This window comes from Etheostoma cragini, chromosome 6, assembly GCF_013103735.1.
Source record: "Etheostoma cragini isolate CJK2018 chromosome 6, CSU_Ecrag_1.0, whole genome shotgun sequence".
NCBI lineage: Eukaryota > Metazoa > Chordata > Actinopteri > Perciformes > Percidae > Etheostoma > Etheostoma cragini.
Window position 1 is genome coordinate 7,117,006 of NC_048412.1, and position 14,057 is coordinate 7,131,062.

The 14,057-nt window shown below is 38.1% G+C and overlaps 1 protein-coding gene across 4 annotated transcripts in view; it reads right to left on the reverse strand.

The window, feature by feature from the left end:
* cep162 (centrosomal protein 162) overlaps positions 1–13,863 on the reverse strand; it is a 32,921-nt gene extending 19,058 nt beyond the window's left edge. Inside the window, exons 1-11 of one of the 4 annotated variants that reach the window (XM_034874727.1) lie at positions 13,755–13,863; positions 11,718–11,819; positions 11,014–11,131; positions 8,918–8,974; positions 7,793–8,047; positions 5,351–5,491; positions 4,577–4,754; positions 3,440–3,504; positions 3,293–3,363; positions 2,949–2,979; positions 1,569–1,637 (exon numbers count right to left, since the gene is read on the reverse strand). In XM_034874727.1, coding sequence (XP_034730618.1) covers positions 1,569–1,637; positions 2,949–2,979; positions 3,293–3,363; positions 3,440–3,504; positions 4,577–4,754; positions 5,351–5,491; positions 7,793–8,047; positions 8,918–8,974; positions 11,014–11,131; positions 11,718–11,777 — 1,045 coding nt within the window. In that variant the 5' untranslated portion in view covers positions 11,778–11,819; positions 13,755–13,863. Of the gene's footprint in view, positions 1–1,568; positions 1,638–2,948; positions 2,980–3,292; positions 3,364–3,439; positions 3,505–4,576; positions 4,755–5,350; positions 5,492–7,792; positions 8,048–8,917; positions 8,978–11,013; positions 11,132–11,717; positions 11,820–13,754 lie in introns of all 4 variants that reach the window. The other 3 variants (XM_034874728.1, XM_034874726.1, XM_034874729.1) reach the window with 3 other exon arrangements.
* Positions 13,864–14,057: the final 194 nt, after the last annotated feature.

A 14,057-nucleotide genomic window follows, 5' to 3' on the forward strand; every position in this document is an offset into this window, starting at 1 on the left:
GTGTACTCTATGCTCCTAAAGGGTTGCTTGTCTTTCAAAAGTATTTTGAGGAACTTTCTTCACAGACAAAACACTTTAAATAAAACTGGACCTTTGTACATTTTAAATATGTATTGTTTTAAATGGAGCTCAAACTTCCTTGTTACAAAATTATCTATTTTTACTTCAAGATTGCATTATATTGCCTGGTACTTTTGCCGAGTGCAATAATTAGGTCTGGCATGACCAGATATTTTAGAGATATTTCACCACAAAACAATTAAACAGTGGTAGAAAAAACATCTGTTTGCATATACTGCTTTAGTAAAACAAACGTTTTTTTCAGGGCTCTGGGTCACGTGACAAGTAGCTCTGACCTGAGACCATTGTCAACGCATTTTGCAGGACAAAAAAAACGAAAATTATTGTTGCACTAGTCTGGACATCTTGTAGTGCCAACGTTGCAATTAAGGTTGCCCAAATGCCATGTAAATACATTTGCTGTAAACTTACTAACTGATTGCGCGTTTTGTGTAGATTTTGACTTTTATAAGTTTTATTCCACTTTGTTCAAACGGTTTGGAGCTGGTTGTGCGTGCTGGTTATAGTGTATTCCACATTGAAATACTCAGCAAAATGGGTCGTTCCAGACATTGCTCTGAGGAACAGCAGACTTGGATTAAAAAGTTGATTGAAGAAGGGAAAACATACAAAGAAGTGCAGAAAATTATAGGCTGCTCACCCAAAATGATTTCAAATGCCTTGAAATGGCATCCAAAGCCTGAACGACGTGGGAAAAATAGTCAACTACCATTTAAATGGATGGGAGAATAGCAAAAATGGCAAAGGCTCAACCAATGATCAGCTCCAGGAAAATCAAAGAAGACATAAGTTACCTGTGAGTACTGTTTTGATCAGAAGAAGGCTGTGTGAAGCAAAGCTATCATTTAGAAGCCCCCTCAAAGTCCCATTGCTGAAAAAAAGACATGTACTCAATAGGCTGAAATTTGCCAAAGGACACATTGACTGGCCAAAGGAGAAATGGCGCAACATTCTGTGGACTGATGAGAGCAAAATTGTTCTTTTTGGGAACAGGCAGTTTGTCTGACAACCCCCCATGCACTGAATTCAAGCCACAGTAAACTGTGAAAACAGTAAAGCATGGTGCTGCAAAAATCATGTTATGGGGATGTTTCTCATACTGTGACGTTGGTCTATTTATCGCATCCCAGGGATCATGGATCAGTTTTAACACACTAAAATACTTGAAGAGGTCATGTTGCCTTATGCTGAAAAGGAAATGCCTTTGACACGGCTCTTTCAAAAAGACAATGACCAAAAACACACCAGTAAGCGAGCAAAGTTTTGGTAGCCTAATAATTCTTTTTTTTTTTTAAACACACTGCTATGATTCTAAACACAACTGTATAGGTTTTAGCATGTTTCTTTTGTCCATATGTGCCCGTGCTGTGTTCCCCAAATGGTTACCCAGGTCTCAGCTGCTACAATGAGTTCTTTTTTTTTTTTTTTTTGCCCCCCACGGCTCGAATGTCAAACTCCACCCATGGACCCTATGTGTGTTGTGTTACCTCTGTCCCGTGCTGTGTCATTTCTTCTGTCTTCTCCACCTGTGTCATCCAGGGAATCATAGAGAGAAACTGAGACAAAAGTTGAGTTAGTTAGTTAAGTTTCTTTTATTTGTAGCTCTCAAAGCATTTGGTGTATTTGCCCATTAACCCACTTTCAAAATTTATTTTACTGGGAAAAACCACGAGTGAGGCGTCCACAGTGTTTCAACTTTTTCCAAACCGTGGTTACTGGTCTCGTGGTAAAATAAAAGGAGAACTGTTATTTTGTTTGATTGGTAATTGAAATAAACGAATTGACATACCCAACTTGAAGTTTCAGATTTTGGACAGTTAAGTAAAAATTGTTTGTTTTAAACTTAAAACACAGCATTCACCAGACCCACATGTAAATTAAAGACCAAATAGCAAATGTGTGTCAACACTGTGATAACCTACCACTAGACAGAATATGCAGACGTGACTGCCCACATCTAGACCCTGATTTCATTTAGGAGGGTGTCTCTGCAATGCTGATTACCAACAGAACACATCTAACCCAGCATATACTCTGATGCATAAATATGATAAATGATCCCTTGTGCAGTTTATGCACCATGAAGGCCCCTGGCAAATTTTCTTTACATGATGTGGGACAGACAACCTGTTTCACAATTTTGGACTTAAGTGGCATCTAGCTTGTTTGACTTGCTCTCAGTGTATTTGCAGACCTTTCACGGCGCGGATGTGCCTCAGAATGTACCTCTGTGTATGTAAATGTATCTTTGATAATAGATACACCTGCAGCGCACACACAGCGTGGGGTTGTGTGAGTCAGAGACAAAACAATTCAGTGAGGATTTGTTAGGGGATGGTGGGGTCTGTTTCTTCAGTTTTGGGCCCAGCACAGCGATGTTAATCTTCACTATTGAGTTTGTTTAAAATGTTAAATAAATTAATAATAGAACACACAAAACATTACACTAGCTAGCAGTCAGTAGGTCATTGTCTGTTTATCTGTAGTTGAATTTAAAAAAAATATATACACTATAGGACCTATTTCTGAGTAAAAGGGACGCAAACACCACCAAATATGAATTTTCATACCTGAGTGGATCCCCGCAAAGCCTCACTTACCTGTACGCACTGCTGTCTCACTGATGTCACGTTTAGCGTGTTTCATTTGTTACAGTGCAACGTATCGTTGAAGATTTCCCTCCAAGAACGATCCACATATGTTATGCGATCAATGTGGAGCATTTGTTATTGCGTTCAAAAGTATTTTGACTGTCTAAGGCGTCTGAGACTGTCAAACCCTATGCCACATTCTCTTTGAATAAAAGATTGTATTCCTCCAGACACCCACACTTGACCTCAGTGAAATATCATGTCTTTTTCTCTTACCTTTGGCAAGAATTGGAGACATTTTAGACTTCTGAAAAGATAATAGCAGATAATGGCATGGATTACTGAAATAGAAGTTTTTGATATTTCAGTAGAAATAAAGCATGAAGTTTCAAAACCATCCAGTAGGGCTGTACCGCCTATTTTGAAGCTTTAATTGTTACATGGCCATTTAAATTCTAAAACAACATTTGAATGCTAAACAGCAGGTTTATTTTTGCATGTTTATTCATTCTGTTTAAACCTAGTATTTCTGCACAGTTGCAGACTAACAGATACATCAAGGTCCTAACTTATCAAAGAACGCTTTATGAGTATAATCATTATAGATTCCAAATACAAACCTCTTTCAGTGGCTCTTTGTCATTCTCCTCTTCCTCAAAATCCTCACTGTAATGTGGGGAACCTGTAAAGAGAGAAAAGATCTGATTGGGACACAGAAACAGACAGATAAAGAAAACAGAGAATCCAACAAATGCTCGTTACTCTACCTGGAGACTCTGCAACGGCTTCCCGTTGATCATCATCACTCTGCTCCATTGCATCCTCGGCTTTCCTGGAGAGAGAATATTTATCGGTGTTACATTACCGTCACAACCTTAATCTTGATGAGATTTACTCATCACCCAACTATTTATGAGGGTGTCCAAAGACCACAACTAGCACAATTGTGTTTTAGTGCACATCATTTTTTAAATACATAAAAACAAACAAAAAACATGTATGTACACATTACACAACTATTCTGCAACAGTTAGTTACAGTTGAAACTAAGGGCAACGTTGAGCGACTTTGGCTACCTTGAACGCATAACGTATTCGGAACGTTAGCGGAGCGTATGTGTTGCGGAATGTAGCTTTTAACAAGCTACACCTGCTGCGCACATATGGCGTAGCATTGTGTGAATCGCAGGCGAGACGGAGTGCTTTTGCTTTGGGATTGTTGTTTTGTTCAGTCTTTGGAGCTGGCACACCACTGTGAAACATCAACCTGCTGTCAGCTGTTATCAGAGGACACAGGTGAGGGAAACAAGAAATAAAAACCGAAACTGCCAATACGCTCATACACAGTCAATAAGTTGCTTCCTGTATATCGGTACTTTAATTTATAAGAAATATAGACACATTATGATCAATTTCTGTGTAAAAGGGACCCACTCACCTCACATAAAAAAGTATATATAGAAGACTGTCCGATTTTTACACTCGCGGATCCAAACATTTGTGGGTTTAATGGTCTAATCATTTCAGCTGGACTTGTAGGCTGTTAAATTTTTAGGTAGTTTCATTTAAAAACAAACAAAAAAAAAAAAAGATTTGATAAACTACTTGTGTTATGTGGGCAAAAATCTTAATATGTAAAATAAACAAAGCTTTCAGATTAAGTAGTGGAGTAAAAAGTACAAAATTTCTCTCTGAAATGTAGCAGCGTAGAAAGTGGAATGAAAAGAAAAATTTCAAGTACAACATTTGTACTTAAGTATAGTACTGGAGTATAGTATTCAGTCCATTTACGAAACATTTTCCATTGTGTTTCTTTGTCTCTAAAAAGGAGCATGGTGGGACACCTTCATGATTGATTTATTCAGACTATTTTTGTGGGTGTACTACTACAGCATGTGTGTTTACCTGAGGTTAGTACCCATGGTAGAACTAGTTGAGTCCAGTTCTCTGTTCAGCTTGGAGTAATCTATAGCTGATAAAGCCCCCGCCTCTAGCTGGGCAAAGAACCTTGCTTTCTCCTCTTCTTCCTCTATCGTGTCCAAGCCAATACTGGTCGCGTTTGCAGCCAGCACCCTCGCTGAGTCTGCACACACACATACATGCATGAAGAGAGCACACACAGAAAGCATGTCTGTGATACTTACTGACCGAAAAAAGAAAAGGTGTGTGAAGATAAAGGAGTTTTGTGAGGTGAAATTCTAAGGTGCAACATCCCGTATTCGGTTAATCGCTTGTTCCAACTGGATGTTGAACACCAGATAGGACTGAAATGCTAAAGGCTGCTGTATTCTTAAAAATGACTTGCCATTTGGAATACCTGATAACACTGGAAAGCTGCTTTACAATGGCTTAACACATCAGAAAGTTTTCATAACTTCCCACATCATGCAATCAAAAATGTGTATACACATGCTTAAGGCTGAACGATTTGGAGGAAAGACATTATTGCAATTTTTTTGCCAGACATTTCAATTACAATTCGATTTGCTATTTTTTTATTTTGTAAAGTATAGCTAAAGTTTAACATTCACTGTTTAAAAGATAAAACATGTCATGGAGCATTATAACACGAGACACCATCAAAACTGCCAACAAATTACGAGCAACTGTATGCTTTTAATGAAAGTATTCTGTCCCTGTAAGTCTTATCCTGTTCCTTCTCTTTTGTCCTAGACTCACCCTGTAGCTTAATGTTGTCTCTGCTGAGAACAGCTGCTTCCAGCCCGTCTTCCTTCAAACCAGTGTCTCCTAGATCTTCATCCTCCTCTCGAATAGACTTCCTCAAAGACTTCCTGAAAGTCTTCCCAGATTCCCGCAGTCCTGGTAAAAAAAATGGCAGAGAACACCACAAGGGAACCTTGTTTTAATAAATGCAGGCAACTCATGTTTGTGTCAATGCAAAGAATTTCTAAGAGTCCTTATCCTCAGAGGGATTTATACACTTGTTTCTATGTATTAAGAATAAGTAACTGGTCTATCATTGCAATGGTTTTCAAACGGTGGTCCTGAACTTCCCGGGGGGTAATTGAGGTTGTTTCAGGGGGGTCCCCAGTAAAAAAAGGAATATTTATGTTCACTTTAATTCTATACATAAATAACAAGATGACAGAATGACCATTTACTCATTTACACTTTCTGTAATTAAACAGGTAAAAGCTAAAATCCTATCAGATGGGGGCCCGTGGTCTAATTTGTGTCTGTGTAGGGTACCTTGATGTGAAAAACGGTGACAAGCCAGAAGGAAAGTCAATAACCATAAACGTAAATTAAACCAAGAAATTGCCTTGGACGTTCCTGCTAGCTTGTCACCGTTTTGTAGTTGGTATACATACAATAGACTATTGCATCAAGATCAGTCAGAGTCAATCAGATTATGACACAGTGCTTTTTCCTTTGTCTGATCCGCTACAGTCTACAGTCATTTGTTAAATGAATCGCAAAAGATATGAAAATCATTGTAGCCTATATTTAACATAAGTCCAATTGTACAAGGGGAAATATTTTCACCGGCCATTATACATACACATATAATATTATAATGACCAGAGATAATTACAATTTTCAGAGGGAAATATTTTGAATTATGAATTATTATGAAACCAAGCTGCAGCCGGTCTAACTTAAATTAAGCACTGGGCACCGTAGATGGTCTGCATCAGCTACTAAATATTTGACCGGAACTTTTCACATGTGACCGGTAAAATTAATTTGGCACCAATTTTCTTCTAGCAGAAACACTGGTGGTTACTAATTGTGAATATTGGTTGACAGAACCTGGATGAGTCGGTTTGATTCCTGACAAAAGGTCTATATAACCCAAAACAGTGTGGGAATGACTACATTTCTCAAGGTTAGGGCCAGAAGGACATCTTTTCACTTCTTCACGTTGGTCAGTAAAGGCATACCTTACTTGACTTTTGTCTCCACCTTTCAGGCTTGAGACACTTCATTTGTAAAAAAAAATAAAAATAAAAAAATCGATATGTGTCTATATTTATGTTCGGATGAATAAGAAATTAAACTCTTACAGGAGAACCAGAGAACTGCTATTTTTGGCCCGATACTGCCACCCACTGTCTGTTTGCTAAGCATGGGGTCTTCCACTTTGTTTTTTAATAAGTGAACTTGTATGCCTGTTTATACAGACTAACATATTTAAAATGTAAGCTTTGCTTTAACTGTCAGGTTATAGAGCTGTGCTTAAAAATATGTCTCACCCACAAATATACAATGCTACCCCTTGAATTTAGGGTTACATAGCTGACATTAATAATTGATTCGGTAGGAAGATCTGACATCTTTAGTAAATAAGATTTTAAAAAAATTTAAAAATTAAAGGGAATTACCAGTTTATCCACCAGGCAGTGGACAACAATGACAGACCCAAGTATCTCCTGTGTAATAGATTTATCTATTACATCTGTAAGCAAACATACAAGACTCTTAGCAGGGTTTCTGCAGGTTTTACCAAGTCAAATTTAAGTCTTTTTAAGACCTTTATGAATGAAATTGAGCAAGAAAATGCAGGGTCACAAACGTACATGCAAACTAAATAAACTGTGCATATACAGCAAATTATATTTGGACGAGTGAAAGAAAGAACTACAACATCACACAAAGGAAAAAAAAAACTTTTCAATGAGCATTCAAGGCAGCATTACGTGGACGTAGGGAAATAAAAACCTGTTTCAAATTATTTAAGGCTTAGAACACAATACTAGCAAATTTAAGACTTTTTAAGGCCTAACATTTTAAATGTTAGTTTATAGACAGTTTAACATATCTTTTTAAATTCTTTTTTTATTATAAAACGTTTTAAAAAGGTGAATGTAAATGTGTTCCATCATAAAATGTTCAGAACAAACTCAGCTTTTTGTAAGGTGGTGCCAAGTGTTCTCAGAGGGCTAAAGACCTCGCAGAAACCCTGAATTAGCCTTCTAGTCTATGTGGCAGGCAGAAAAAAAACTAGAACTTACAACGATACAACAATACCACAACACACAAAATAAAGACGACAACAAACGTGCGGGAACGGGTGCTGCTATTGATGTCTATCACTCTACTGCTGAGGGACTAATGCAATACTACCAACAGGGTTTAAGGGTTTGGAGCTGAAGTTACCATCTTCACTGTCCCCCTGGGAATGGCTATCAGTGCTGGGGGGTAGAGTATCATCAGAGTGGGTCTCATCAGGGCTCCGCTGTCTCAAGTTTTCCTGAGTGGGACTGCTCAGACTGTCATCAGACGGAGTCCTGTGTCTGTCCGCGGTTTGGGAAACCTCAGACACAGCGTCTGTGTGGGTCGTGTCCAATTGAAGCGGTTTATCAGGAGCATTGCAGCGTGGTTTGGGGACCGGCTTATAAAGGCCACTGACCACTTCAGATGGCGAGAAGAAAAATTGGGTAAATAATAATAGGTGCACTGTCGAATTACATCTGGAAATAGCTATTTGAATGTGAAATCTAAACAACAATAAGGTTTTGGTTTTCATTCATCTTTACACACTGGCCATCTTTCACATCAACTGTTTGTTACAGATGTTTTCCAACACTGGTAAAAACCTCAGATACCACCTAAAATGCTGGTATAGGTATCAAAAAGTATTGGGGTTGTTGCACTGATCCGATACCACGTAATTTAGCCCCGTAGAAAATATACTTTAAAGTAGTTTATTTCTTTTTCCTTTATGAATGAACTCAAACTGGACAATATAAGAACATTCTTTTGTGTTTGTTCAGGTTTCCCAAAGAGTTCATCCCGAGCCAGACCGTAAAAGGAAAATGGAAATCATATCACATCAATATAGGGATAGTATAATATATGACACACTGGTATTGGATCAGTCCTCGGTATCGGCTGATACGCAAGCTCAGTTATCGGAATCAGTATCAAAACATGGCAACGGAACATCTCTATTTAATATTTTCTTCAATCAATTTTGCTTCTATTGTGGTGTTGTCGACCTTTAAAAATAGTCTTTATTTAGCAGTGTCACTAAGAGTCTTGCCAAAAGAAACAATCAGTCTCAAACAGCAAGGGGTTACTGTTGCATGTATGAACTGACTGGATGCTCTCGCTGTTTCACTTCCTGCCTGGCTGCACAAACACGCCCAGTGGAAAATAGGGGTTACAGCAACAAGCTGGCTACAGGGGATCCAGTACGTTTTCACAACTAGCGTGATGTGGTTATAGTCTAAAAGAACTCTAAGATCTACGTAGTGGGACCTTTTCTCATCTTGGTCTCACCATTGTTGTTCTCAGGCTGAGACTTGATAGATTTGATAAATCTGCTTTTCGTCGTCCCTGCTAGGGAAAGAGGAAAAAACAGAAAGGAACAGCCTTACAGGAGATGACTGAAGGACAAACACAAAGCTGTGAAATGTACACCCAGATTCCTGCAGAATTGCACATTTTTGCAGAGCCAGATTTGTTGACTGGATGTAAATACATATTGACTACTATACAATATCACACAAAAGGCAAAACGTATTTCCCAAAGATGTATTTCAAATCTAAATGCTGTTGTGGTTTTTTTTAGTGACTGTGGGCTCGACCAGCCCGGGCATTCTCCTCTGATCTCGGCCATTACGTAGCGAGGCCCTCTCGCCCAGAGAATTGCAACTCAATAAACGTCTTCTCTTTTTCGACCCATTCTCCCAAGATGATTGTGAGTAGGCATGTACAATATAAAGTTATTTTTATCGTTAACTTATCATGACAGCAATGTTAAGCTGCAACATATCGTGAAATTAAACTGCACTTTATAATGTTTTTTTTTTTAGTGCTGCCTTTTATATTCAATTTGTTTAATAAAGAATGATGGAAATTACTTATTTTCATTTGTTTTAGATTCAACAAGCAATTTGTTGTATTTCAGCAGAATACTGAAAGCAGCAGAAATGCAGAACCGAGTACACTTGAATATTTGGTTACTTATCACAGGTAATATCCTCATCACAATATTCAGCTACGTTATCGCATATTTTCAGGGGTGTTAAGTAACAAGTACGAATACTTTTTTAAAATTCTACTCATTACATTTTTACGCAATTATCTGTACTTTCTACTTCCTACTTTTTAAAAAATTGCCTCATTACTCATATTCAAGTTTGGCTTGTTTCCATTCCGGCTTGTCATCGTTAAAAAAAACACCAAAAAAAAACACCTATCCAGCTAAATGGCACCATCCAGATAGAGTGACTCCGTTCCCTCACAGATTCCTGCAGCCAAGCTTGGATATACATTTACATTCCAATAAAGGCTATTGTTAACATGCCTCTGAAGTTGGACTTTACAACATACCATTTTATGTTCCATGTAATGTTCCATGTTCCATGTAATGGACTTCACAATTACAATACCTATAGGAAACTAGTTATTATATCTTCAGCTCCATGAAACACATGTTAATGCTCAGTAATACACATGTACGTTCTTTAATGTATTTGCATTGTACTAAAATGCGTTCATTTTCAATGGGCATGAATGCGGCTGAAACAGGTGCATCTCAAATGTTTCAACCGTAACATTTAAATATAACATTAAAGTCATTAAAGGCCTTTAGAAAAATGTTTTTGGGGAGGTGACTAAACCCTAGTATCTGTACTTCTACCTGAATATTGAATGTGAATACTTTTGACACCTCTGCATATTTTCCATGCTGCCCTAGTTGCGAGTGAACATCCAAGCAGATCAGCAGTATCTCAAATACTCAAATCGACCTGTCTGCCACCAACAACCATGCCACGCTCAAAGTCACTTAACCCTCTGAGGTCTGAGGGCATTTTTACATATCTTTACTACAACTGATCCCTATGTGTTTCATATCAAAATGTTCCAAACAAACTCAGCTTTCTGTATAGTGACGCCCCAAATTGTTCCAAAGCAATGTGTAAAGAGATAATTTGTCCCCCATATTTCTCAAATGTCTAGTGAAAACATACCTACACTCAATTGTTTTTGTGCTTGAAATGAGTTTACAACAAGTCATGGGTTCACAAACGTAATGTGACATATGAATATTGAATAAATGTCATAAATAAAAAATTGTAATATCAATTTTTGAGAAAGACTGACGTCAAACATCGCTTGGACTTGCCGGTGCCTCTTTCCTCAGAAGGTTAAAGCCCCTTTTCTTCCCCTCTGTGATGCTTGGTATTAACTTCAGCAGAGCGTCTCGGCCGTGTCTCTTAAAACATTCCCAGTGGGCCGGTGTCCTCTGCCAGCAATTGTAAAATCCTACAGCAAATACCCAAATCTTCTCTGGACTCATTCTGAAAAGCTCCAGGCTAACAAATGCTAACACGTCCTTTATGATGGGAGAATCCTCTCCTCATTATTACCTGCCCCTGTTCCTCCACCGCTGTCTTCGCCATCCTGCCAGCGAGACGCTGTCGGTTTCTGGGCTGATTTCTGACTGCTTTTAGAGCCTGGGTGGTTATCAGAGTCGTCTGAAACAGACTAACAAGAAAAGAAGAATTAAGTCAGAGATTCCATCAGGATAAGACTGTGTATTAAAACATCAAAAGTTGTGACAAAAACGTGATTTGTTTTTGCAAACAAATAATTTTTTTAACCAATGATTCACCCGGATTTTTTCTATTTAAATGGTACCACTGACCGTGATTACATCATGTCCGTTTACAGCAAAACAGACAAAAGCAGAAAATGTGGAAAATCCATGTTGTGTTCTTCTTTACAAATGAAATAAATGTCTGGCCGACTGACTGACATGGGATGTGAATTCTTCTTTAAAAAGAATTGTTTTTCGAAATGTCTCATAATATGCCATTCAACTTATGATTTTGTTAAAAAAGGAGAAGATACAAATTTGATCCACACAAGTGTTTGGTGAAATATGCAAATCGGGCCAAAAGCATTTCTAACACATGAACCCTGCGATCTTGGCCTATTCTACGTCTGCAAAGAGCTTATGAAGCATGTTTACAGATAAATCACTCTTCCCATACTATGCGTTTCATGCAACCTAAATATCCTGATAATCTCTGAACAGTACCAGAGTAGCCTGTATGTAATGTTACATTACCTCCTTCAAGAACTGCTCAAACTGTTCATCCAGCTCCTCCTTGGTCAGTTTGTGAGACATAGTGATACCATCCGCCCCGTCAGCCAATGGAAACCCAGACAACTGACACAAAGACAAACATTTTGGGGAAAGAAATTACACATTGTACGTCAAGCAATATTTTAAAACATGAAATGGCTAAACACATAAGTGACAATTAGGGGTGGAATTTTTTTTTTTTTTTATTGTATTGTGTTTATTTTTTATTTTGTCAATGATTCACCTAATTGTTTTCAGTTTATATCTGTTTCCAGCATAACAGACCAAAAGCAGAAAATGCAGAAAATCCATGTTATGTTCTTCTTTACAAATTAAATAATGTAATGTGCATTCTTTATGGAAAACGATTAGTTTTTTAGAAATGTCTCATCATATATTGTCTCTAGACGTGTATTATTCAACTTTTGTTTTTGTGAAAGAAGGAATAGAAACCCACAATACTATTGAATCGTAATAATTGAAAATTAAAATACAAATCAAATCGAAACCCACAACCCTAAACATTTTTTAAGAGCTTATTCCTTGTAAATTATTCCAGTTAAAATGAGCTAGAATAGTAACTCAAGTCAGTACTTTTCATATCTGAACATAATAAATTGGAGCTGTTTAGGGCCCAATACCACAGGCAAAGCATTTCGACCGGTTCGGGAAGGCATGTCTTGAATAGGCCCTGTACTACTGATGTATGAGGACACCAAAAGGATCCCCCAAAATACTGCCAAAACAACACCAGTATGGTGGGACTCAGTGAAAAGATTAAGACTTGATTTAGTTCACATCGGCCTGTTCTAAGCCAGTTGACATGAAAACAAACTCAATCAATCAATCAGGATGAATTTCATGTGATAGTGCCCCCCCCCCTTCCTTGCAATTGATTCAGATGTGTATTTAAAGAATAAAGACATTTACAAATCTTTTAAAACATGTTCTAATAAAACAGACGTTTGCCAGTGATGTAATTTTGGCTTTAATTAGATGAGAGACACCTATGTCTTGTCAACACAATTTTTGAGTTGTAAAGAGCAGCCTACCCAGCTCTCTGGGAACGTTCGTTTTTGGGTGCGGGAATGTTCTCTGAAGGTTAGGTTTGGTTATGTTTTGGTTGCATAAGAAAGTTGGTTTAACGTTCTGGGAACGTTAGTTTTCGGTTACATCGCACGTTCCCCTAATGCTGCAACCTTTACACTTTCACAACCACTATACTAGCTAATTTTATTTTTACTTTAACCTGTCTGTCCATGAGATTTCATAACTGTGCTTATAAGCACTGTTATGAACTCTTTGAGGCAATACAACAAGGAGCACGTTGATAACAGGTCTAGTTTTTTCCGGTAATGTGTTCTGGAATCTAAATGCTCTGCCGCTAGCGTAGAACTGTAACTGTAGAACTGTAACTGTAACGTAAAACCATAAAAAGGTGACAATGTACGAAAATAAAATGATGCTTACTAAAACAGATTATGCAGGATCTTTTATTTTAACCTATAGAAGAACAGCGAAAGACGATACACAGATCTAGCTAAATATTGGGATTGTAATTTTAAAATACATTTAGCTAAGAGAGAAAAACGTTGTACATTAGCCATCATTAAGATGGACTGAAAAAGTATAATTTCCGGTCAAAACTGTCAAAATAAAATCGTAACCAAGATCGTCCAATAGTTGAATCGACATAAACTACCCATCCAACACATTAATGTGACAATGTCACATGTGGTAACTCAGCACAAAAGACAGTCGTATTTGGTGTGTTTTTTACCGGTTATGGTAGTAACGTGAGCGCCGTATTTGTATTTCCAAGAACGTATTGTCTTACTTCCGGTGTTTTCTTAGGATATTTGACACAGCTAACAGTAGCTAGCTAACGCTAGCTAAGGAGTTTATCTCCTTAGTAACGTTAGCTGGCTGGAAAAGCAAGCTAACTTTTCCCACTGCATGCGGAACACACAGTACGCTTTCAGTAGCGTACACATAAATCATACATGCATCAGAACTCACATAAAAGACTCGACTTTGGTAGCTCTCTCAACTGAACACTTGTTGAACCCTCCTCCTCCTTAGTTTGTTGATTTGAGTATCTGGCAGTTCCCGCAACACCATCCGGGTGAAACATCCAACCTGATTGGCTAGAAAGAATTGCGTCACAACAAATGATAACCAATGGATTGACGGGTACGTTGAGCGAGGGGTTTGTGCTTGGACCACTTAATGGCCAAAAGCATAGACATAATAGGCTCGTTCGAGATGAGCCAGATCTGCGCAGAATCGATCACCGGCGATCGGCGCCCGTTGCATGCCGGT